Below are 22,069 nucleotides of genomic sequence, written 5' to 3'. Positions count from 1 at the left end.
CAGCCTGTAACAAAGTTCCTTCATCCATGATTTAATTGTAAATGAGAGCTGACATTGTCTGCAGTACCAAAACGTGACTTGGCATGGGGCAGAGGTGTCGGGACCCCTGTCAGAGATCTGCCTTGCTAGATTTGATGTGTGATATCGGTCACCAGCCCAAGCCTACTGTAAGAATGAAGCCATTGTCATCTGAGAAACCTGCTAAATTCTAGGGTTGCTGCTCTAGAAGTAGCTGGTTGTGAGATTCTGTTTGCAAAGTTGGGTTATAAGAATCGGGGGATAGAGATGCACAGAATGAATCTGATTAAACCAGTGTAAGTGCATTTCTTAGGCTTTACATGCTACAGATAACAATGATACAGATAACAAAGTAGTTATTTTTCTGGCTTTCTTGCATCCAGAGAGAGCCAGTTGGTGGTCCTATTTAAGACGACCCAGTCCTTCCTGGGTACAGAAGACACAGTGGATACTGATAGGGCCACTATGAGGATTATTCCAAGTATCTGTCATATACTTGCTTGGATTGGCTCAGAGTTGGAATCTAGTTGTAAAGAGCCTATAGAGGTCTCTGAGAGATGATCTTGCCTGGTTCTGTGGAAAGAGTTTGTTGTTGAGTTGTGACGAAGTGGACAGTGGGAAAGAACCTCAATAGCATCACTTGGGGCAGAGATGTCTTAATTGTTACACTGATCATGCCTCTTACTGTGTTGATGTAAGACTACCCCAATGGCTTCATGCAGATGTTAAACAATGACAGAGACCTGATAGTATTGTAACAGATATTATTCGGTTCTATCCTGAAAAGCATTCGGACACTTCAAATGGTCCCAAATGCCATGACAAAGGCAGTTTTGTCCATTTCACATTGCACTGATGTAGTACCACTGCTGTGAGAAGTTCATTGGCTTCCAGATGCATTTGATTGTCTCCTATAATGCCCTGCAGGGCACAGGCACAGGTTATTTGCAACACTGCCTACCTCCAGTTGCACATCTCAACAGAGCCATCAGATCCCATCTATTAAAGCATGCCATATGGCAGGAGCTAAGACTTGGGTCTTTTGTGTCAAAGTGTCTATCTTGTAGAATTACATTCCCTCAGAGATCTAGAAGGCACCAACCATTTTGTAAAGCATTGCAGAACTGGTTGTTCTGCCAGGCTTTTGGGCCAGGAAGTGAAGCAAGCCCTCGGATTCCACTGTTCGGACTAGTAAGGGAATGTTCACATAAGGCGGTACACATTTATTTTGTTGCTTCTGATTACCTATATTGTGGTTTCGTTTGGAGTCATTGTTCACCACCTACAGCCATTGTATTGCCAGATGGGTAGCTATATACATTGTTAAACTTTTAAAAAAGTCCTACTGAATCAGGCCAAAATTTATCTTAATGGGCTTGGTTTTTCATAGCAGCCAAGCAGGTACTTCTGGAATGCTGACAAGCAGGAGATAGATACATATGCATCTACAGTAGCAGTGTTGTTGTTTGAAAGCATACTGCCTCAATCTGAACCTTCAGGTTCAATATTTTTGATAGACCTATCCACTGGTTTCTGGCGTGAATCATAGATGACTGAAGATGTCTTCACAAACCAACAGAGATGATGACCACTCTACAGAACAAAAGACTGTTAAGTAGATTAGTTCTTAGAATTTCTCTGGATAAGGAGATCAGATTATCCAACAGTGCTTTGAATAGCAACTTCTCCTGAAGAGACTGTAAAACAGCCTCCTCCCACAGATTTGAGCACCAGGAGCTGAGGGAAACAACACCTTCGTTCTTAGCAATGGCAGAGCCTTTCAGAAGGCCAGAAAGCCAAACTTTGTCACTTTTCAATCACTTTTGAAAATATTCATTTTAATTACAGTACTTTATGGATATTAGAGATCTTCAAAATGGCGAGCTGAACTTGACGCCTGGTGAGTTTTACTTTCTTCTTCAGATTTAAGGAATTTTAAATAGAGTCTCAACAATTAACAATTACATACTATTGGCAAAAAAAAAAGGATTTTTTGGAAATATATTTGATTTTATAAAAATGTTAAAATACACAAAGCAAACAAGACATCAAAAATGCATTAAAAACACATATACACATATAATCCCCTCTAGTTGAATTACAGCAATATTAGTTCCCATATGGATCACATATCGACATTTGTTTCTTAATATTGTCTCTTATCAAAGTTGATCTATCTTCCCCCAAAAAATCCAGATGAAGTTATTTTCCAGTTAAGTACGATAAATCCATTCCCCAATCATCTTCGGTCCTCTTAGGGAAAACCAGTTCATCACTTGGCTCCACTTAGTCTGTTTTTCTGCTTTGTAAAGAATGCAGGCTTGAATTTCAGGAAGGCATGTACAATCCAATCAGTTCTGTAAAAATTTTATTTCTTTCGATCTCCACCAAATCTGCTTTCAGATCAAATTCCTTCTGTGCATCTGGTTTATCTACAATTAGTCGAATCTGATTATTTTTGCAACTATTATAATTTCATCAAACTTTTTAAAAACAACTTTCAACTAGGGCAGGGGTAGGCAACCCTGGCTCTTTTATGACTCATGGACTTCAACTCCCAGAATTCCTGAGCCAGCCATGCTTCAAAGAGAAGACCTCAATTTGGTATTTCAGAAAGTACAAGTTATGATCAAAAAACTAAAAGAGGGATTTGAGAAATGCTTTTTCAACCCCAGCTAGTCACCCTAGCAATACATACAATTTAATGATACCTATCTTTCAGCGGTTAGTCTAGTACAGGGGTAGGCAACCTTGGCTCTTTTATGACTCGTGGACTTCAACTCCTAGAATTCCTGAGCCAGCATAGCTCAGCTTGGAAACCTCTCCCTTTCCCCTCAGCATGGCTGGCTCAGGAATTCTGGGAGTTGAAGTCCATGAGTCATAAAAGAGCCAAGGTTGCCTACCCCTGAACTAGGGTTTATATGTTACCAAGTGGTCTTTTTTCAGATGCCAGCCACATTTGTCAGCTACATTTGCAAAAAAAGAAAAGAAAAGAAAGTTTTAAATGGATTGGCAGACCAGAAAGATTTTGGAATGTTATTTTTGCTGTGAGATTTGAAAAATTACATAGTTAAATAATATATTTGTGAGAAATGACTTGAAACTGAACTACATATTAGTAACTGAGGCTTGATGAAGGTTGCAAATGGACGCTAGAGAGAACTGAAGAGCAAGGCAGAAAAGAGCTAAAATGGTTAAATCAGCTACGATATATCTTTTTCTTATCTTAAAGAGTTTTTTTTACATGGATTGAAGTATTAATAATTAACATCTCAGAAAGGATACATATTTCAATGGATAAACTTTTAGAAGACAATGAGAAAATTTTAAAAAAACCTTTAACCTGACATAACGTTGTAGAGTTTGAAGGCATGGAAGACAATAAAACTGAGATTACTAACATGAGATTACAAAAGACAAATCAAGAAAAAGCAGCAGCAAGAAATTTTGGGTGATGCTTCTGTGGGATTTACAAAGAAAGGTGGTAAAAACTAGTCTAAAGGCTTCTTTAAATACCAGAAAGTGATGAAAAATGAAATCCTTTGATGCCACATGAATGATTTAAAGGTCAAGATTCTGTAGGACAAAAAGAAGCAATACTGTACAAAGTTGGACTATTTGACCAGGGACACACAATTTGATATTCCTGGATCTTTTGCTGAACTAGGATTGAAAAGATGATTCCTGGATTGGTTATAAAGTAAATAAAAATTAGGCTATATGTGAAAAAGAGTGAGTTTTTCTATTGGTAACTTTAAAAAAGGATGAAAACGTATATAAGTTTATGCTGAGTATGATGAAGTTTGGAAGTCACTTCTTTATTATTTTTCCTTCTTTCTGCACTTTTTTTCTTTTTCTTTGTTAGTTACTATTAAAGATCCCAACATTTTTCAAAAAAGATAGATCTGTCCGCTGTGAATTTAATTCAACCCACCTTTAAAACTGAGCTTATGACCCATTGGTCATTCTCTCCTTTGTCCTTTCTAAATTTCCTTCCACAAAGCAAATTGTCACTATCACTCTGAATTGCAGTTTTAGAATTAAGGCTATGGGCCAAGTGTGACTCAAAATCGAGCCAAGGAATGCAGGGCTGCACTTATTATCTGCATCCTTTTTTGTTAGTTTAGTCAACTTCCAGATACTATATTTGAAGGCTATCACAGGGAGTATCTGACACCCACATGTGCACCCTGTATGATTCAGCAGCTTGATTTGTGGAGGATGAAAGAATGTGTTATAAAAGCAATCATTATCTATGCATTGTTGTCATGAGCCCGTTGAGAAAGTAATTACCCAAAGCATTTTTCCAATATTTCTGGCAATGGCTGCCATTCATATCAATGTCAGTTCATATTTTTGTTACTGTAACAAAACTGCTCAGTTTTGTACTGTCTCACCTTGACTTGGGAGGAAAATTGTTTTATTCACTTAAAGAGTTACGCAAAGTGCTGGTTGCTTTCAGCAAAAGCACAAATGGTGCATTGTCAGTTATAACTCTGTGCAAATTTACATGGGATTTAACTCCATTAAATTCAACCAGGATTACTCCTAGATAAATGGGATTAGGAATTGGCGGATTTCCTCATGTTAAAAACTACCAATCTCATATTGGTAAATATGGGAGGAAAAAAATATTACAGCCAGGGTGCAACAGAAAACACAAAATTAATGTTTCCAACATATTTTGGCTTTGATTTGGAAAATCTCAGATGACCAACGTCCTATTAACATTTCAAAACAGCCCTATCAAACCAGCTGGATGGAAGAACCAATCACAGCTCTGTCAATTTCATTTACTGGAGAAATCACCAGTCATACATTCATAAGCCTTGCAGCACTGCCTGCTTGACATATTTAATGAAAAGAATAGATGGCTTTTCCTGCTTCTATTTCTGGATCACAGATGGTATCCTCTTCTGAACACTGTGCATCAACATCCCCTGAGGTTTGCATCATGTTCATAAAGCTTGTAATTCAGGAGCCCGCTCCCCCATGTTCCTTAAGATTTTGCTTATGACCACATCATTTATCCAGCAGTTTTCTCCCATAGTCAAAAATATTTTATTAGTAAATACATGCAGGGTGTAAGATGAATGGGGTAATATAATAAAAATACGTATCATATAATCATAACTTTCATTAAAATTTATCTTCCCAACCTAAAACCTTAAGCTGACTGCTTGTAGCCTGTCGAAGTTGAAGTCTAACACATCTGGAGAACATCAGGTTAGGGGGGAAAAGGCCAAGGAAGTTCTAAACTTGCCTACTTCTTGGTGCACAATGGTCTATCGGGTTCTTGAGCACCATAGTGCAGGTACACATTTTTTTTTTCATCCTGGTTCCAAGAAAGGACTGTCCAATGCCTTCTCTGAAATCAGCAGTGAATGGCTAAGCCCGGTATCCAACAAAATCCCTATTTTTTTATGATCTGGTATAACAGTTTATCAAGCCATAGGTGGCCCAAACAGATCCATAGTTTCCACTACCAAGGAGAGATGCTCCAAGAAGGAGTTAAAGGAAACACGCAGGATCCTAGCTTCTTCGGCTCTCCATTGCCTAGAAATAATAGTAACAAAAATAATGAATGGCACATTGTTAAATGTATAAGACTGGTCTCACACCAACACTGTACTTTCTACAATACCATATATTAGATTTATTGTTTGAATGTGCAGACCTTACTGATTTACCTTACTTTTTGCATTTGCAATTCATCTTCCTCTAGGAATTCAAGGAGACATACGTAATAACCTCTCTCAAATTTTATCCTCCCGGCAACTTTGTAAAATAAGTAAATCTGACCAAGAGCAACCGAGGCTCAGAGAGCTTTATGGCTGATCAAGGATGTGAATCTGGGTCTTTCCAGCCCCAGTCCACAACTTTAAACCTTACAGCATGTTGGGTCTTTCATCAAACAAGCCCTGACCACCAGACTCTGATGCTTTCAAGTCTCCAAGGATGATGTCCTATTCTGAAAGCAAGCTCTATCCACCAAGAAAGTGGCAAACTTAACCTCATATGTGAAATTGCACTAGGAAGCAGAAGCCAAACCCCTCCTGGTTCCCCCAAGGCTGTTTCTCTTGATAGATCATGCCCTCTGCCTCTTCTAGCATTTATGCTCTAGAAGATGGAAGCCTATGAGCCACACTCACACATGTAAAATGTTGTCTGTCACATTCAGTTCTTTGGTGATCCCTCCTTTGCGAGGCTCAGGATCCGGGGCCAGGGAACCCAAGGCAATCTTGGCCAATGTTGATGATGGAAAAGGAATTTTCAGTTCACTGATGTTGAGATAATCATAAGGAACATAAAATACAGAAAAGAGCATAGGGCAACTCCTCACTTCCTCATCTCATCTTCTCACATCATACATTCTCCCTCTTTAAAAAGGAAGTATATTAATCGCTGTTTAATCAATGATTTTCAAGCTCAGTTCAAGAGATAGACTTTGGCCTCTTCACAGCTTCTGATCTCAGTATCCACCACTTCACCAAGTCTTTCATCCTGAACCTCAGGAGGTGAATACCAGAGACAGGACTTGTTTAATTACAGCTTTCTGTCCATTGTTTCCGTGGGGAAATTCACCCTGGCGCCAACATGATTTCCTTTCTGTTTTTCTTCCCCCACACCTGAATTTCTCAGAATCTTTTAATTATTGCTATCTTAGTGCCCTCATAATTTGGGGGATAGTTTTTAACCTTAGTTTTTATTTTTAACTTTTTATTGTTTTATTTTTATTTATAACATTGCGTTCATTTCTTTTGTTGTGTTTTAAATTTTTATACTGTATTATTAAACTATACCTCTTAGTAAATAAACATTATCTTTGTATTATATAGACAAATAAGTGGTTAAAGCTTCTAATCCCTATATGTGTTTAATAATGCCCATTTTGAAAGCAGAGTTTATAAAAACTAAGCATATTTGGACTAATTAGTCAGTGGATTGGCAAGCATCTGAAGACAAGTGTGAGAAGATAAAAAAAGAAACATTGTAAAACAAGGTAAAAGAAACTATTTTCATATTATGGCCAAGGAAACTACATATCCATGTAGTCACCATGAATTGAGGTTTCCTCAAGGGAGCATTTTATTTTATTTTTTTACCCATGGAAAAGACCAAAAGGCAAAACGCCAGGACACTATGGGCCCTCTTGTTTCACCTCAGCTCCACTTATTGCTTTTAAAAGGTTGTGGGTTGATTTAAACTATAGGATATCATTAAATGAAGTCTAATGAAGAGAAGGACGAGGGAGGACATGATAGCAGTGTTCCAATATCTCAGGGGCTGCCACAAAGAAGAGGGAGTCAAGCTATTCTCCAAAGCGCCTGAAGGCAGAACAAGAAGCAACGGATGGAAACTAATGAAGGAGAGAAGCAACCTAGAACTAAGGAGAAACTTCCTGACAATTAGAGCAATTAACCAGTTAGAACAATTAACCAGAAACGGTGAATGCTCCAACGCTGGAAGTTTTTAAGAGACTGGACAGCCATTTATCCGAAATGGTATAGGGTTTCCTGCCTGAGCAGGGGGTTGGACTAGATGACTCAAAGGTCCCTTCCAACTTTACTATTATTATTATTAAATATTTTCATTAGCGTCCCCATCTTTTAGGTGGGACATTGCCCCGCCCATAGCTTCGGAAAGCGTCATGAATAGCCGCCCTAGACGTTTATCTCTCTCTTCCCGCCAAACTTTTTAAAATTGCTACCTAGGTTTTATTTTTATTGTTTCAGCACAGACCCCAACAGTACACACGCTGGGATTTGGACACACCGTAATTACACGCTGTTGACACCCATCGCCCTTGCCTTTCCCGCCTTATTTCCCCGCAAGCAATAGTTTCTACACCGCGCTCAACCGCGAAGGGATGGCATCCGCAGGCTTATGGGAACGAGGGGATCGTCCCTGCTGAATAAAAAGCAGTTTTCCCTAACCGCTACTGTCTTTGGGGGGGGGGGGAAGAAATGAACCCAGGCGCCCCAGCCCACCGCCCTCTTCCTTTCACGGCTCCATCCCGCTCTCGTCCACTCTGCCCAGCCCGTCCTCCGAGCGGGTCCTTCTCACGACCCTGGGTACCCTTTCTGGATACAAGTCAAGGCCGGACCCCGGAACAGCCATGCTGCTGCGACGCTCCTCCCAGCCACGTGGGTGGAAAGGGAGGGCGCCGGAGATGCCGGCTTGTCAGAGGCGGAGAGTGAATTTTTTTTGTACCGCTTTAAATTCATATTTATATCCAGTCTATCATCGTCAGATAACCGCTGTTTTTCATCCGCTCTGTAGCGAAGCGTATGTGCGCGGGTGGGAGGAGTTACTAGAAGATATTTAAAATATAAAAAGAAGTAAAATACGACTTTTTTTTTCAAAATTTTATTAAGTTTATATAGATGAGGAAAAATAGGAACAATACAGGTATGGTAAAGGGAGGGATGGAAGGAAAGGGGGAGGGGAAGGAAATAAGGAATTAGGGTAAAATAAGGATAGATACAATCACATATTTCAACAAACAAGCTACCGTCCGGATCATAATAATGAGTAAATATCATATTCAACCATTTTTAAAAAAATTAATATATTGTTATCCTGCTTCTCCACTAGGGAGCAAATTGGCAAACCAACCATTTAAAAGCATTACAAATAACGTTCTACTTTAAAACTAATATTTACAAAACGCAATATGTAGATTAAAATATAGAGATTAAATTAAAAAACAAAGATTAAGAAAGGAGAGCCAGAAGAGTGCAGTGGCAAAGATGCTGCCTTAGAAACAAAGAAAGTGAGTTCTATTTTTACCTTTGGGATGAAAGCCAGATGAGTGGTTTGGAGCCAGTTCCCCTTTCAGCCCAGCCCACCTCACAGGGTTGTTGTGGACAAAATAGGAGGCAGGCATATCAGGTACGTTTGCCGCCTTGAGTTATGTAAAGGTGAGATTTTAAAAACTAATAATAAAAATACTAGAAACAACAGTCCAGTATATCAGCTGCTATCTGAAATGCTAACACCACACATACAACGTCATAAGTTTCAACAGTTATACTCTGCCATGTCTAACTCAGCTAAATCTTTTCAGTTGTTTGGACAGTAAACCGGTCTCTTCCATGTAGTACCTGTTTTTATTTATTTAGATTAACTATAACCCTGTCAATCTCACCACTGGGACTCTGATCAAATAGCATCAACAAAAGTTCAAAGATCTTATAAAGATCAAATAGCATCAACAATAGCATGTAATCCATGGCACGCAAGGTAAAAATAGTAAACTTCAAATCATAAAAACCTTCCCTCCACATTTCTTAAGGCTATAATCTGGAAAGCAGAATCTCTTATCATATTTTGCATTTTGTTATAGTCCTTCAAGTCACCTTGACTCTTGGTGACCACAAAAACAAATATCTGCAGTTTTCTTGCCAAGATTTCAGAAGTGGTTTGCCCTTGGCTGCTTCCTAGGGTTGAGAGAGTGACCAGCTCAAGGTCACTCTGATGTATAAGGCGGGATTAGACTCACTGTCTCCTGGATTCTAATGTAGCATTTTAACCAGTCTAGACCAAACTGGCTTTCATTTTACATTTTTGTACAGCATTTTAAACGTGGCACTGTAAACATCTAACCAATTTAAAGTTTTCCTTAGACTGCTATCTTCTTCATGATAGTGCTATCAGTTGCTTGAGTTTTCTGTGTCTAACAACTTGTCTGTTGAATATGCAAACCAATTCCTTTGGAAATAAAATATTATACTGAAGGCAATTATGATAATTCAGTCCTGTTGGCCGTGATTTCTATGCCCTTGTCAACTAGCCCGAGATGCTGTGATCATGTACTAAGAAATTAAATGGTGGATACGTCTGTGTGAATCAAGACAAGGTCAATGAATGAATAAATGCGGAGAGATAAACAAGGTACCAAATAGACTTGAGACCAACCTATATTTTTCAAATAGTAGTTGTTGTAGTTTACATTTTCATGTTCCAAAATAAATCTGCCTTGATACTTCGGGATAAAACAGAATATAAGTAGAGTTTTATCTCTGAACATCAATGTGTGTTATCTTTAACAGGAAAGCACCTTCAAAAGGCATTTGTCACTTTCCATTCTGAGATCAAAGTATCCCTGACTCTGTAACTTGAATCTTTGCCATTAAAAAACAAAATAAAAATCTTCCTGGCATTTTAGGAACTATGCCAAAGCATTTCTCATCATCTGATTTTTCTAGCTAGTTAGGATGATGACAAGAATCAATCCTGCTTGATGCTGTGTGACTTGAGGCCAAGGATTTTCATAGATTCCCCACCCAAACACATTATTCTAAGGTATCAGTTTTCTGATTTTGGTACCTCTGTTCATCCATTACCATAATTCAGGTAACAAGCATCCACGTATGAATCCCCTTCTGAGGGAACAGAATATATGAATAATAGGAAATGCTGGAAAAGTTTGCCTTTGAATCATATGAGGCATTGTACAAGTTCGGTTTGTGGTAATACTTCTAATGGTCATTCACAAACATGTCATTCATAGCTATTGCAGTTAAAATCAGTTCTTTATTACCAAATGTGTGAATTATGTTAGAATATATTAAGCCTGACAGGAAGTGAGTTGATACAAATGTTCTGTCTGCAGAGTTAGACCTGTGCAGATCTACACTATTCACATTTTCAAGTCCTTATTGGAAACACAAACACCAATGTGTGAAAGTGAATTGTAGTTCCGTGGTTTTGACTTTGAAGTGACTTGAAAAAGTGATTTTCTGCCTCATCGAGTAAGTGATTTGGCATCAAAGTAAAATTCTTAAAATCTGGGCCATATTGGTATTAACAGCCTGATTTGCTGGATTTTTGCCTTTAATTTTTCTCTGAGCATATAAGCATTTAGGATACAATCAAGGTTCTTTTTGTGACTCCCCTCCCTCCAAAGGCTGAGCCAAATTTAGATTCAAAGTTAGTTTTACAAAATAGATACCAAGGTTTCCCAAAATCCAGAAAAAGCTCCTACAGCTTGTGCAACTGAAGATGCAGCTGCTTATAATTATCCCATCCACTTACTTCATATTTCAACTATTTTTAAGCCATCTTTTTTGGTCCCAGGACAAAATTGTCTCTGATTCCATGAACCCAGTACCCGCAGGACACAATTCTTATACAACTATATCGCTGTATGATGAAAGGTCTGAACAAAAAGTGTAAATTCCATTCAGAGTATTATTTTAAATGCTTTTACTTTTAATCAAGACATGAAAGAAATGCTGCATCTCCAAACATTTTCAGCCATGTTTTTCATTCCTGCTGTGTAGATGCACCAGGGACTGAGTTCTAGTGCCGCCATAGCCAGCTGGGTGTCCTTGGACTATCCCAGTGATGGCGAACCTTTTAGAGACCGAGTGCCCAAACTGCAACCCAAAAACCACTTATGTATCGTAGGATGCTGGGTGAAAGTGGCCCATTGGGTGGGTGTGGCTGCAGTGATAATGGTAGACTGGGCAGGACTAAAAAGTTCAATCAATCAATTCCAACGTTGCGAGATCTTTTTTTTTTCCTGCAAGAAGTTGAAATTGATTGACTGAACCTTTTTTTTTTTTTTTTTTTTTTGCACACGGCGGTGGAGGCCTAAAGCGAAAAGGTTTTATAAAACCCAGCTGAAGGCCTAGGACTGGGGTGATGGCGCGCGTGCCCACAGAGAGGGCTCTGCGTGCCACCTGCGGCACGCGTGCCATAGGTTCACCACCATGGGACTATCCTCTGTCAGCCCAACTCACCTTTTAGGGTTGTTATGGTAGGGAAAATATGAGGAGGGTATGTTTGCTGCCTTAAGTTATATGTAAAAGTAATAAAGGCAGGATACAAATAAATGAATAACCCATCAGCACAGATCTGATCTCAAAGTGCAGAGCAATCACAGCACACAGCACACTGCAGAACAGGTTGTTTCGTTTCAGCAGGTAATCTCTTCGAGTCATATAATATTAAACTAACCATTACATAGGAGAGTTATCTGGTAGCCCAGAGGCCAAAAAGTGGTCCTTTGAGGAAGAAGAGAGCACCTCAATTTTATTATGTGCATCACCTGCCTTCTACCCAGCCTCTAGCTCTTTATACCTCAAGACCAGTAACCCTTGTAGCTTTGATAAATGTTTCCCTTTGCACACTTCAGCTGCTCAATCCTGTACCAAAAGTTGGGAGAAAGGTATTAAAGAGCTGTCTGCTTGCATCTCATTTTCTGGGGGAGTAACTTAGTGAACTGATAAAACCTTGCTCCCTCTTCAATTTCTATTTTATCAAACTATACCTCTTCCTTTAAAAAAAAACTCCAAGAACCAAAAAATAACACAGGGTTATAGAGTCATGAAAAATTCCATACATGGAAAGGTTAGTACACAGGTCGGCAACCTGCGGCTCCGGAGCCGCATGCGGCTCTTTGAGCCTTCCCCTGTGGCTCCCAGCCTCCTCTGCCTTTGCAGAGAGAGACAGAGACAGAGAGAGGCAATTGCGCTTCCCTGCTTCTCTCTCTCTCTCTGTGTGTGTGTTTTGTGTGTGTGTGTGTGTGTGTGTGTGTGTGTGTGTGTATGTGTGAAAGAGAGTGCACTCACATTATTCTCCGAGGAGCTGAAAAGCTTACTGGGCGGAGCTCCTCCCTTTGCTGCGTCTCTGCAGGAAGCAGGAAGCAGGAAGGGCAGGAGAGAGCTAGCTAGCCCAGCTAGGCTGGCTCAGGAATTCTGGGAGTTGAAGTCCATGAGTCATAAAAGACACGAGGTTTTCTATCCCTGAGCTTGTTGGACAACAGCTTGAAGCTTGCCAGGTGAGCACCAGATTGGGGGGGGGGAGAAAGAGAGAGAGAGAGAGAGAGAGAGAGTGGGGGAAGAGGACTGGTAGACCAAGGGCAGATAGAGAGGGAGGGAGAGAGAGACCCTTTTGACATCTAAAATGAAGATCACACTGCATATATCCTTTTTTTACCTGTGTGTGTATGTAATTTTATTCTCTTAAAGCATTAAAGCATTCTGTTGGTGATCATTGTTTTAATAGTATGGATATTCCCAAGAGTCATATTTTTACTTTTATTTTTAATATGTGTGTGTGTGTATACATACACACACACACATGCACACACCCCTATAATAAAGGTAAAAAAGCATATATGCAGTGTTATCTTCATTTTAGATATCAAAAGGGTTTTGCGGCTCCCGGTGTTTTGTTTTTGGTGGGAAACGGGTTCAAGTGGCTCTTTGAGTGTTTTGGGTTGCCTACCCCTGGGTTAGTAAGTAACACCAAGAACGGGGGTTCCCAACCAGGGGTGCAAAGTGATATTCCAGGGGGTGCAAAAACTTGGGTTTTCAAAATTATAGGGTATATGCATAATTCGTTGCCATTATTTCAACCTTTTGTAAGGGGTGCGAGAATATATCAGAAGCATTCTAGGGGTGCAGGGTATAGAGAAGGTTGGGAACCACTGACCAAGAGTCTAATATATTCTTTGCCATTGGTTATGCTAGCTGGCCTAATGGAAGCAGAAGTTCAAATATTTGGGTAGGTTTGGATATGCCCAAACAAATGAATATTCTTAATGCAATAGCCTGGTTCAGGCAACACCTTCATCAATTGATTTTTTTTCTCCCAATTTAGGGTTTTCCAGATGCTGGGTAGGAATTTTAAAAGTTTCGGTTCCAATCCATTTAAGGGGCACCAAGAAAAAAGCTACACTGGTCTAGTCAATATCGAACCTGAGATTATAATTAATACTATTATAATACTACTACTGTTGACAGTGGCAACCTAAGGTGAAGACATTTTGCTGATTATTCTGAATTGCCATTGCCATTGCTATTGGCAAATAAGCTATATACTTTACAAATCATCCACATGCAATCCTGCAGTTGAAACATAATATATGATGGATGGTAGAATACTAAGTGTTACTATTTCCCCTTACCAGACATACACAAATCAAGAGTTCTTACAACTCCTTAATTTTTTAATATTTACACACAAATACGCACACAACGCACGCAACTGCGATATAGCGCTTCCAGTAATTTCCTAATTTAGGCATTCATAGCATCTTATTTGGTGGATCATATAATGACATCAGATATTGTGGCAGGAAGAAGCAAGAGCATTTTCCACCTCCCAGCGCCATTGCTCTAATCAAAAGCAGAGCTCAGTTCCTGCTGTGCAGTATCGATTTCAAGTTGTACTGAATATTATTCAGATTACAGCATTGTGGAAAACACCCAGCTCTCTTTTTTGTTTCATTCCAAAAATGTAGCTCCAGATGACTGAGTCTGAATTATTTCGCCAACCCTAGGAAACTTTATGAGAAGCTCCCATTTTTGTTAGAAGGTAAAAAATAATTATGTTTACTATTTTCTGTGAGGATTGTGGTTTGAGCCCTTAAAAGCTAACGGGGGGGGGGGGAGAGTTCTGAGTCACAGTTGATAGCTCAATGAAGATGCTGATTAAGTGTAAGTTATGCAGACTATGGAAGAGGCACATTCCACATTATGGATTGTTGCACAAAAGATAAAAGTAACTGCCAAAACTAATACCGTTGCATCCAATCTGTAATATTCCAGACAATTCTGATAACCATGTTTGAAAAAAAAAAATTAGTAGGTACAAGGAAAGAGGAGGGCAACCAAAATAATCAGAGGTATCAGATGCCTTCTATATATATATATATATATATATATATATATATATATATATATAGAGAGAGAGAGAGAGAGAGAGAGAGAGAGAGAGAGAGAGAGAGAGAGAGAGAGAAAGAGAGAGAAAGAGAGAGAGAAAAGGCTACAGCATTTGGAACCTGACTTTAAAAAAACAAGCAACATTGGAGGTACCTCACTGAGAGGTGTAAAATCAAGCATGGCACGGACAGATTACTAAAACAGTCATAATTCTAAAAGTGAGGTTGATTTATCAATGATTTACAGAGCAATTATAATCACATTTTCATGGAACGCTGGATACCATACTTTTGTCTGTTCATTTAACCCATCTCCATAAGAATAAGAAAACAACACAAAGAAATTTGGTAGGAGATCTTTTGCTTTTCTTCTTTCACTGGAGTCAAGAATTACTTAACCAAATCCTGTTCTTGTATAACTCAGGGATACATCCATAGGGGTCATAGACACAATCCTCCTCTGTATGGCTCATGATCAATTTGTAACTCTACCCCTTTTCAGGATCTGCAATAAAAAATACTGCCAGGTAAAGTGGAGAGGGCTTAGGTAGAGAGGGATTGCTTTTAGCCAAGGCAGTAGATCTGCCTCTCTGGGGACATCTGCTGCCTTATTCTAACAGCGCCTGAGCCCAGCCTTCCCAAATTAGGAGCTCTCCTGATGTTGATTGGGAATTCTGGAAGTTGAAACCCCCCTCACACATCTGGATTGCATTTAATTTGGGGAAGAGTGCTTTGGGCAATGAACCAGTAAATTTAGGTGTGCTCTGGATTGCAGTTGAATACACTGCTACAAGGACTCAATTGATCTACCTAAGAAATATTAAGCATACAGAATATATGCAGAACTCTGCCAGTAAACACTGCTTAGCCATCTGATTAACATTCAGTTGTCTTGTTTCTTGAAACATTTAGCAATCTAAAATATTTGACAAAGGTTTTCTTATCTAACAATGCTGATTAAACAGGGGACTCAGAATTAGCTCATACATTATCAAAATTTACGTAGTCATTCTGGAGAGTATCAATGTTAAAATTTTGAAAAGTCATAATTCAAATTTGTATTATTCAGATTTGATTTCCTGCTTGTAACCTCCCGTGAACTTTATTGTCAAAAAAGCCTTTGAATAAAACAATAAAAAGGAATCTATTAGACGCAACCAGGCTTTGGGGTTAAACAAAAAATTCAAATATAAACAAAGCCATCATCAACTGCAAATTTTCTCTAAAGAATGCCACTCTCCCACTTCTGTTGAACATACTAGACAGAACAGATTAATCTCACCTATCATCACTTTTAATTGATGGGGAGAAGTTACATATGCTTCATGATCCTTTAACAGCAGTCCAGAGAGATCACTCGCATTAGGTCCCAAACTGGGCCCTGCCCAGGGGTTTACTGTCCAAAGTGATGAAGAGGGCTCAGTTCTCCAGTTCAGCAGCTAATCCAAAAAACCCATTTCCACAGCCTCAGCTACTTCAGGATGAAGCAAGCGTGTGGCTAAACGCTCTATGTCATCTAGACTCAGCAATCGAAGGCTCCGCTCATAATCCTAAAGATGGAAATAAAAGGAAGACAAATAATTGAATAAAATTGTTGGGCAATGGCCAAAACATTTCCAAATAAAAACAGACAGACAGATAGACAGACACACATTGGTATATGCATTAATGCACGGGTGTCAAACTCGCCACATCACGTGACATATCGTGACTTTTTTTTTTGCATTGCTGGAGCTGGGGTGGGCATGGCCTCCATATGATGCAACCAGCCAGCAGGCCGGCAGTTTGACACCCCTGCATTAATGCAAATACATTTAAAGCAACTGAGGCTGCAATCCTAAAATTCCTGGAAAGATGGTCCAGGAAAGATTTTTTGCATTTCCTCCCCTGAGAACAACTAGGTGGCAGCACCTAGCTGATTTTGGCTGACCTTAGAAAGCAAAGCAAGACTGAATTTGGTTAGCACTGAAATGGGAAATCATCAAAAAATACAATGGTTGTGTTACAACCATTTGTTTAGCGATCATTTGAAGATACAGTGGCATTGAAAAAAACGACTTATGAATGGTCCTCAGTCCTCAGATTTATGATCACTGCAGTATCCCTCATAGTCATGTAATCACAATTCGGGTGCTTAGTAAGCAGCAGGTACTAACAAAACAAGCTTTGTTCATTTCCACATAGCAAAACCTGGATATTGTGGATGCTCTGGTGTTGGAACACCCTGCACCTGAATGTAGCATTGCTCTGCCATGGTATGAGTTGTCTCATGCTCCACAATTACCTCATTATTATTACCTCATGTCTGGATAAAAAGAGGAAGCAGCTTAATGAGGAATTGGGTAGACAATTCTTGCCTGCTTTGTCTTACTCTAGTACAGTGGTGGTGAACCTATGGCACGCGTGCCAGAGGCAGCACTCAGAGCTCTCTCTGTGGGCACCCGCACCATGCCCTGGAGATGGCAACCATCCCTCTTCAACTAGGCGCCCGCTAACTCACCGAGGTCCCACTTGGCCGGGTGCATCCCAGCACGGCTAGTTTCCCTCCCCTCCGTCCCATCCCTCCTGGCCTCGCATGCTCTCCTTTTCCCAGGCACGCCCCACTGCATTGCCTCCTCAGCTGTCAGCTATCCGTCCAGCTCAGAGCGGCTTCTCTGAACTGCTGGCGGCGGGCTGCGAAGCCCCAGAGTGCGCCAGTCAGCCCCCATGCGTTCGCTGGTGTCAGGTCTCTAAACGATTCGCCATCATTGCTCTAGTATGTTAAAAAGAACCCAGAAGATTGCTAAAGGCTGAATAAGGAGGGGAACAGACAGATTATTTTTCTGCTGCAGTTCTTCTAATATTTAATATCAAGATGGATGACTATATGGCCTCTTTGCTATATTATGTAGAAAGCTAAAAAATTAAACATAATGCTATTCTTTAAATAGACAAGATTTTAACCCAGGAGACCTCAGTTAAAATATGTCTGTCCTGCTATTATAATCTTCTCAGGCCAGGACATTATGCTTTGGTGCAAACATACAAGATAAAATTCAACAATATGTTCTATGTATGAATGAACTTATTTACTTACTTGCCTTATTTACAATTCTTTCCCTGATCTCAAATAATGCCCCATCTAATTCTTTTTTCCTGCTTCCCAGTGGACTATTGGGACTGATCCCTCTCTTCTTAGAGGATTATATTTGCTGAGTCCTTTCAAATCTATTCTAATACCCATGTAATATCTACACTGCGGTTATGTTGGCATGCCTGCAAACAGAGTTCCACAATGCTATCAGAGTTAAGAGATCAATTGCCTGTTCTCTCCTACACGTCCACCCACACAGAAAGGAAAATTTACCTTCTGCATCTGCTCCAGCACTTTCTCAGTATCCGTCACACTGTAATGCCTGCTCAGAATTTGGGCCAGCATGTGCCAGATGGTTGAAGTCTGTGGGAAGCCAGCTCTGCTGTTAGGATCCTCAGGTGATGCCTTCTCCAAAGGCTTGATCACAAGGTTAAGCTTTGACTCGGGTCCAATAGAGTAATCGGACAAACGGTGTTCATCTAGGAAAGAAGGGAGGGGCTGCTAAGTGGACAGGAGCATAAAGAAATCAATTCAAAGCAGATCTAATGGCAGCCATCCTGCACTGAATAAATAAATCTTATTTTCAGAAGCTTGGCTACATTAGTGTGTTGGTGGAGAAAAACCACAGCTTAATACCTAATAACTGCAGATTTTGAGGACCAGAGGCTATAATCATCATATCTACTGTCTATAATTTTAGATAAGACCTCGAGTTTGAACGTGAACTTTTGTTCTCCAAATCTATATAATATTCTTTTTAACATATAGAATCAGGAAACTCTTGCTAGTTTTTGCCAAAGAGCAAAGCATTTAGTCAGCTGCTTGCCCAGTTAATAAAAAGAGCAGGCATTTGCTATTATTCCATTTCAAAAAGCATATAAACCCCCAAAGGTCAGACTCCTTAGATCTTAATGGACATTATGAAGTAAATATTTCATGAAAGAATATTTTCTATACTGTCACAAACGTCCAGCACCAGAATGACACAGAAGAGTATCGTTTGCAACTGGGAAATCAGAGGAGCTTCTACTTTTCTCTGAGATATGCTGCCAGCCCATAAAACCCACTGCTGTACAGTACAGATCAAAATTAATAAAGATAACTGCTTATTAAAAAGAACCATACAAAAAACTGTGTAATCAGAGCAACTTACTAGGATGATTTCAAGAGAAAGGCAAATTTCAAGCTATGTAGCAAACGTTTAGTTATTACAGATAAAAACTTTGTACAGAAAATAAGATTATAAACACCAATTCTCTTACACATTCTTCAACACAAGTGGTATTTAATATTTTTATAAATACAGAAAACTTTATAAATATCAAAAGTTTGCATGAATTGCTACAAACTACAGTATAAGCCAGGGATCAGCAAGATAGACCCGTATTCCTGCTAAGATATTACATTACAATAAAACCCAGAGGTGTTTACAGGATACGGTTAAAATACTGCAAGTCAAGAGGGCAGATGTGATAGTAACATTCCAACTCTGCCTGGTTTTTACGTGCATCGTTGATGCAACACAAAAAAATAGGCAGAGCTTCAATTGCACTATCACAGCCATCATTCGACTTCTTTGGCCACACTTCATTTATAAGAAAAGAATAGAAGAACTATCAGAACAAGTTGCATTGGTAAATTTTTAAGACTGGCAGAAAGTGGGAGCTGCTACTCCCACATAAACCTGGGGAATTGTGTGCTATTTTCTCTGTGCTCATATTTCTCTCAAACTGGGTGTCACAGAAACTATTGATCTCATTCCTCTTTTTGATATGTCTTCTAAAGCTTTTTTTTTTTTTTAAAGGCTACCTTGGGTGAGCCTGACTGCCCTCTCTGCATCACCAACTGCCTTATGATTAATCATTCAGCACCCACCTGCCAGAGCTTTGCCTTTGAAAAGTAAGCGCTGCTGAGAGACTGGGACATTCAGCTTTTCTGAGACCATACGCTTGAGAGAGGAGATGCGCTCATCAGGGGAGACCTGAGAAGGAAGAATATTGTCAGGTGAGACTAGGCCAAGGGTAGGCAACCTTGGCTCTTTTATGACTTGTGGACTTCAACTCCCAGAATTCCTGAGCCAGCCATGCTTCAAAGAGAGGGCCTCAATTTGGTATTTCAGAGAGTACAAATTATGATCAAAAAACTAAAAGAGGGATTTGAGAAATGCTTTTTCAACCCCAGCTAGACACCCTAGCAATACATACAACTTAATGATACCTATCTTTCAGCGGTTAGTCTAGTACAGGGGTAGGCAACCTTGGCTCTTTTATGACTCGTGGACTTCAACTCCCAGAATTCCTAAGCCAGCCATGGCTCAGCTTGGAAACCTCTCCCTTTCCCCTCAGCATGGCTGGCTCAGGAATTCTGGGAGTTGAAGTCCACAAGTCATAAAAGAGCCAAGGTTGCCTACCCCTGGTCTAGTACGTTTTCCCCACTCATACAGTTGAGGTTAGTGACAGAAAATTAGCAAATGCAACTTTTTTCAGTATGGACATTTTCTGTAGAGTAAATCTGATATCTGTTAGATATTATTAGTGCTTTTTAACTTAGGCCCCTGGTTATGTCCCCTCTGTGGGAGAAAAATGCAAATTATGATTTGGAAATTCATGGATAAAACTTCATTGTTCATTAAATATTGGAAACATTGCTGCATTTAACCTCTGGCTCTCTTCTGCTCCCTCTAAATCTCTAATTTGTTGACAGTAAATAGATATGGCCTTCCCTTAAACAACTGGAGCAAGAACTACAAAGAACCCACACATGAAATTCTTAGGCAAAGAATAGTACAAAAATGTAATGTTTGAATATTTCAATATGAAATACTCTTTGCTCAAGCTTGATTAAAATTGTGAAAATGCAAATTGTATCTGGCTGGCTAAAAGTAAGCAAATTTGGACCTGACCAAGTATTAGGTTGTATAAACTCCCTTAACAATTTTACTTAAGCATGTTAAGGAAGAGAGTGCTTTTCCTCTGTTTTAAACAATGACAGACTCTAAAGTCCTCTGTTTGATAAGACCGGAGTTTACAAGAGATTCAGAACCCAGTTCAGGGAAAACTATGGAGTTTTAATCTACAGATCTCAAAGGAGATGAAATAATATATGTAAATGTGATTTCAAACTCATGGAATATGTGTGTGTGTGTGTGTATAATATTTTGTTATTCTATTTTTAATTGCTGTAGGCTCCCAGTCGGGTATTTGAGATGACCAGCTATATAAATAATAAATATAGTATCACTGGCTACTAGTCATAATGGTTGCCTATCATCTTTAGAAACATTTGCCTTTCAGTGCCTGCTGCTTCTGGGCAACACAGAGCGTGGATTCACCAGCATATTTGGTTGACCACGGTGGGGATAGGATGTGGGGGGCTCATCCCTTTGCAGGTCTCTTCTTAAGGCCTGAGATGCAGGGTATCAGTAGGTAATACATTAATGTCATCCAACCCGCAAATCCAGGTCAGCCTGCCTTCCTCCCTTGGGTTCCTGGTGTGGGTGGGTGGGTGTGGGGTCTTGTGAGATTTTTAATCCACCAAGTCGTTACCAGCTCGGGCCAAACTGCTCTGATATATAAACCTTGGGAAGGAAAGGCTCCTGAAGGAAGGTCAGGGAGGGTCTGCTCTCCTCCCAGGAAGCACCCAAGGAATCCTCGGAAAAGGGATGAGCGGAGGAAAAAGGATCGAGGCCCAGGACTGCTCTGAAGGGGCCCGCCTACCTCCGTCGCCCTACCTGCCCGGCCCAAGGCCAGGCTCCGCGCTCCCCCTCCAGCCGGACCCTCCAGGAAGCCCCCTCCCTCTACCCTCGGGAGAACCGCGTGGCTTGCTGGGCAAGCCCTCAGCGCCGATCCGCTGCGACCTCGGCCCCGGAAAGAAAGAAGGGTTACCTGGAGGCTGCATTCCCGGCCCTGGAGCGCCTTCACCGTAAGTAACATCTCGGGACCCCGCAACTCTGGAAGCCAAGCGGCTCCTTTAAGAGAATCATAGATAGCTAGAGGAACAACCAAAAACAGAGCGGTCCAGTAGGGGGGGGTCAACACAACGCATTCCGGCTCCTGTCTCTACGAGAGTCATACGTCAGGGTATCATAGAGAGACGGGGGAGAGAGGAGACATCTCTATGGTCGGAAATAGAACTTCCGAGAGCGTTAAGCCGACCGGAAAGCGGAAAACAACCCTTTCCTAAAGGAGGGTATGTCTCCGAAGTGATTAACTATAGAGAGGAAGTAATAGCGCTGGAGTTTATACAAGTTTGAGGGTTGCTTGTACAGTGGGAATGCTGTAAGGCGGAGAATAGAACATCAA

At 40.2% G+C, this 22,069-nt stretch overlaps 2 protein-coding genes across 3 annotated transcripts; both read right to left on the bottom strand.

Annotated features, from left to right (window-relative positions):
* Positions 1-5,055: 5,055 nt before the first annotated feature.
* LAGE3 (L antigen family member 3) lies at positions 5,056-8,160 on the bottom strand. Its single transcript, XM_039366050.1, has 3 exons — positions 8,111-8,160; positions 6,171-6,299; positions 5,056-5,574 (listed from the first exon to the last, which is right to left on the bottom strand). The coding sequence occupies exons 1-3, from the start codon at positions 8,137-8,139 to the stop codon at positions 5,463-5,465; spliced, it is 270 nt and encodes an 89-aa protein (XP_039221984.1). The 5' UTR covers positions 8,140-8,160; the 3' UTR covers positions 5,056-5,462.
* A 6,749-nt stretch (positions 8,161-14,909) lies between these two features.
* On the bottom strand, positions 14,910-21,844 carry UBL4A (ubiquitin like 4A). Of its 2 annotated transcripts, XR_005559508.1 has the most exons (5): positions 21,653-21,844; positions 19,644-19,749; positions 18,042-18,247; positions 15,978-16,245; positions 14,910-15,200 (listed from the first exon to the last, which is right to left on the bottom strand). XR_005559508.1 is itself a non-coding variant. In XM_039366041.1 (4 exons), exons 1-4 carry the CDS (start codon positions 21,698-21,700, stop codon positions 16,135-16,137), a joined length of 471 nt encoding a protein of 156 aa, XP_039221975.1. In that variant the 5' UTR covers positions 21,701-21,844; the 3' UTR covers positions 14,910-16,134. The 2 variants fall into 2 exon arrangements, 1 of the variants encoding a protein (XP_039221975.1); XM_039366041.1 differs by having other exon boundaries at positions 14,910-16,245.
* Positions 21,845-22,069: the final 225 nt, after the last annotated feature.

Source organism: Crotalus tigris, unplaced genomic scaffold, assembly GCF_016545835.1.
Source record: "Crotalus tigris isolate CLP2741 ecotype Arizona unplaced genomic scaffold, ASM1654583v1 scf7180000020218.1340706, whole genome shotgun sequence".
Classification (NCBI taxonomy): Eukaryota; Metazoa; Chordata; class Lepidosauria; order Squamata; family Viperidae; genus Crotalus; species Crotalus tigris.
Note: the sequence above shows the minus strand (reverse complement) of the source record. Positions and strands in the feature narration are given on the sequence as shown.

What these genes read in the sequence shown, in the direction of transcription:
- LAGE3 (XM_039366050.1), bottom strand. Translation starts at nt 8,139, where the DNA reads ATGGCTGTTCCGGGGTCCGGCCTTGACTT. An exon ending in CCGGGGTCCGGCCTTGACTT is followed by an intron (nt 6,300 to 8,110) that starts GTATCCAGAAAG and finishes TCTCAACATCAG; the next exon opens with TGAACTGAAAATTCCTTTTC. An exon ending in ACAGACAACATTTTACATGT is followed by an intron (nt 5,575 to 6,170) that starts GTGAGTGTGGCT and finishes TATTATTTCTAG; the next exon opens with GCAATGGAGAGCCGAAGAAG.
- UBL4A (XM_039366041.1), bottom strand. Translation starts at nt 21,700, where the DNA reads ATGTTACTTACGGTGAAGGCGCTCCAGGGCCGGGAATGCAGCCTCCAG. An exon ending in CAAAGGCAAAGCTCTGGCAG is followed by an intron (nt 18,248 to 19,643) that starts GTGGGTGCTGAA and finishes CTTCTTTCCTAG; the next exon opens with ATGAACACCGTTTGTCCGAT. An exon ending in TGCTGGAGCAGATGCAGAAG is followed by an intron (nt 16,246 to 18,041) that starts GTAAATTTTCCT and finishes TTCCATCTTTAG; the next exon opens with GATTATGAGCGGAGCCTTCG.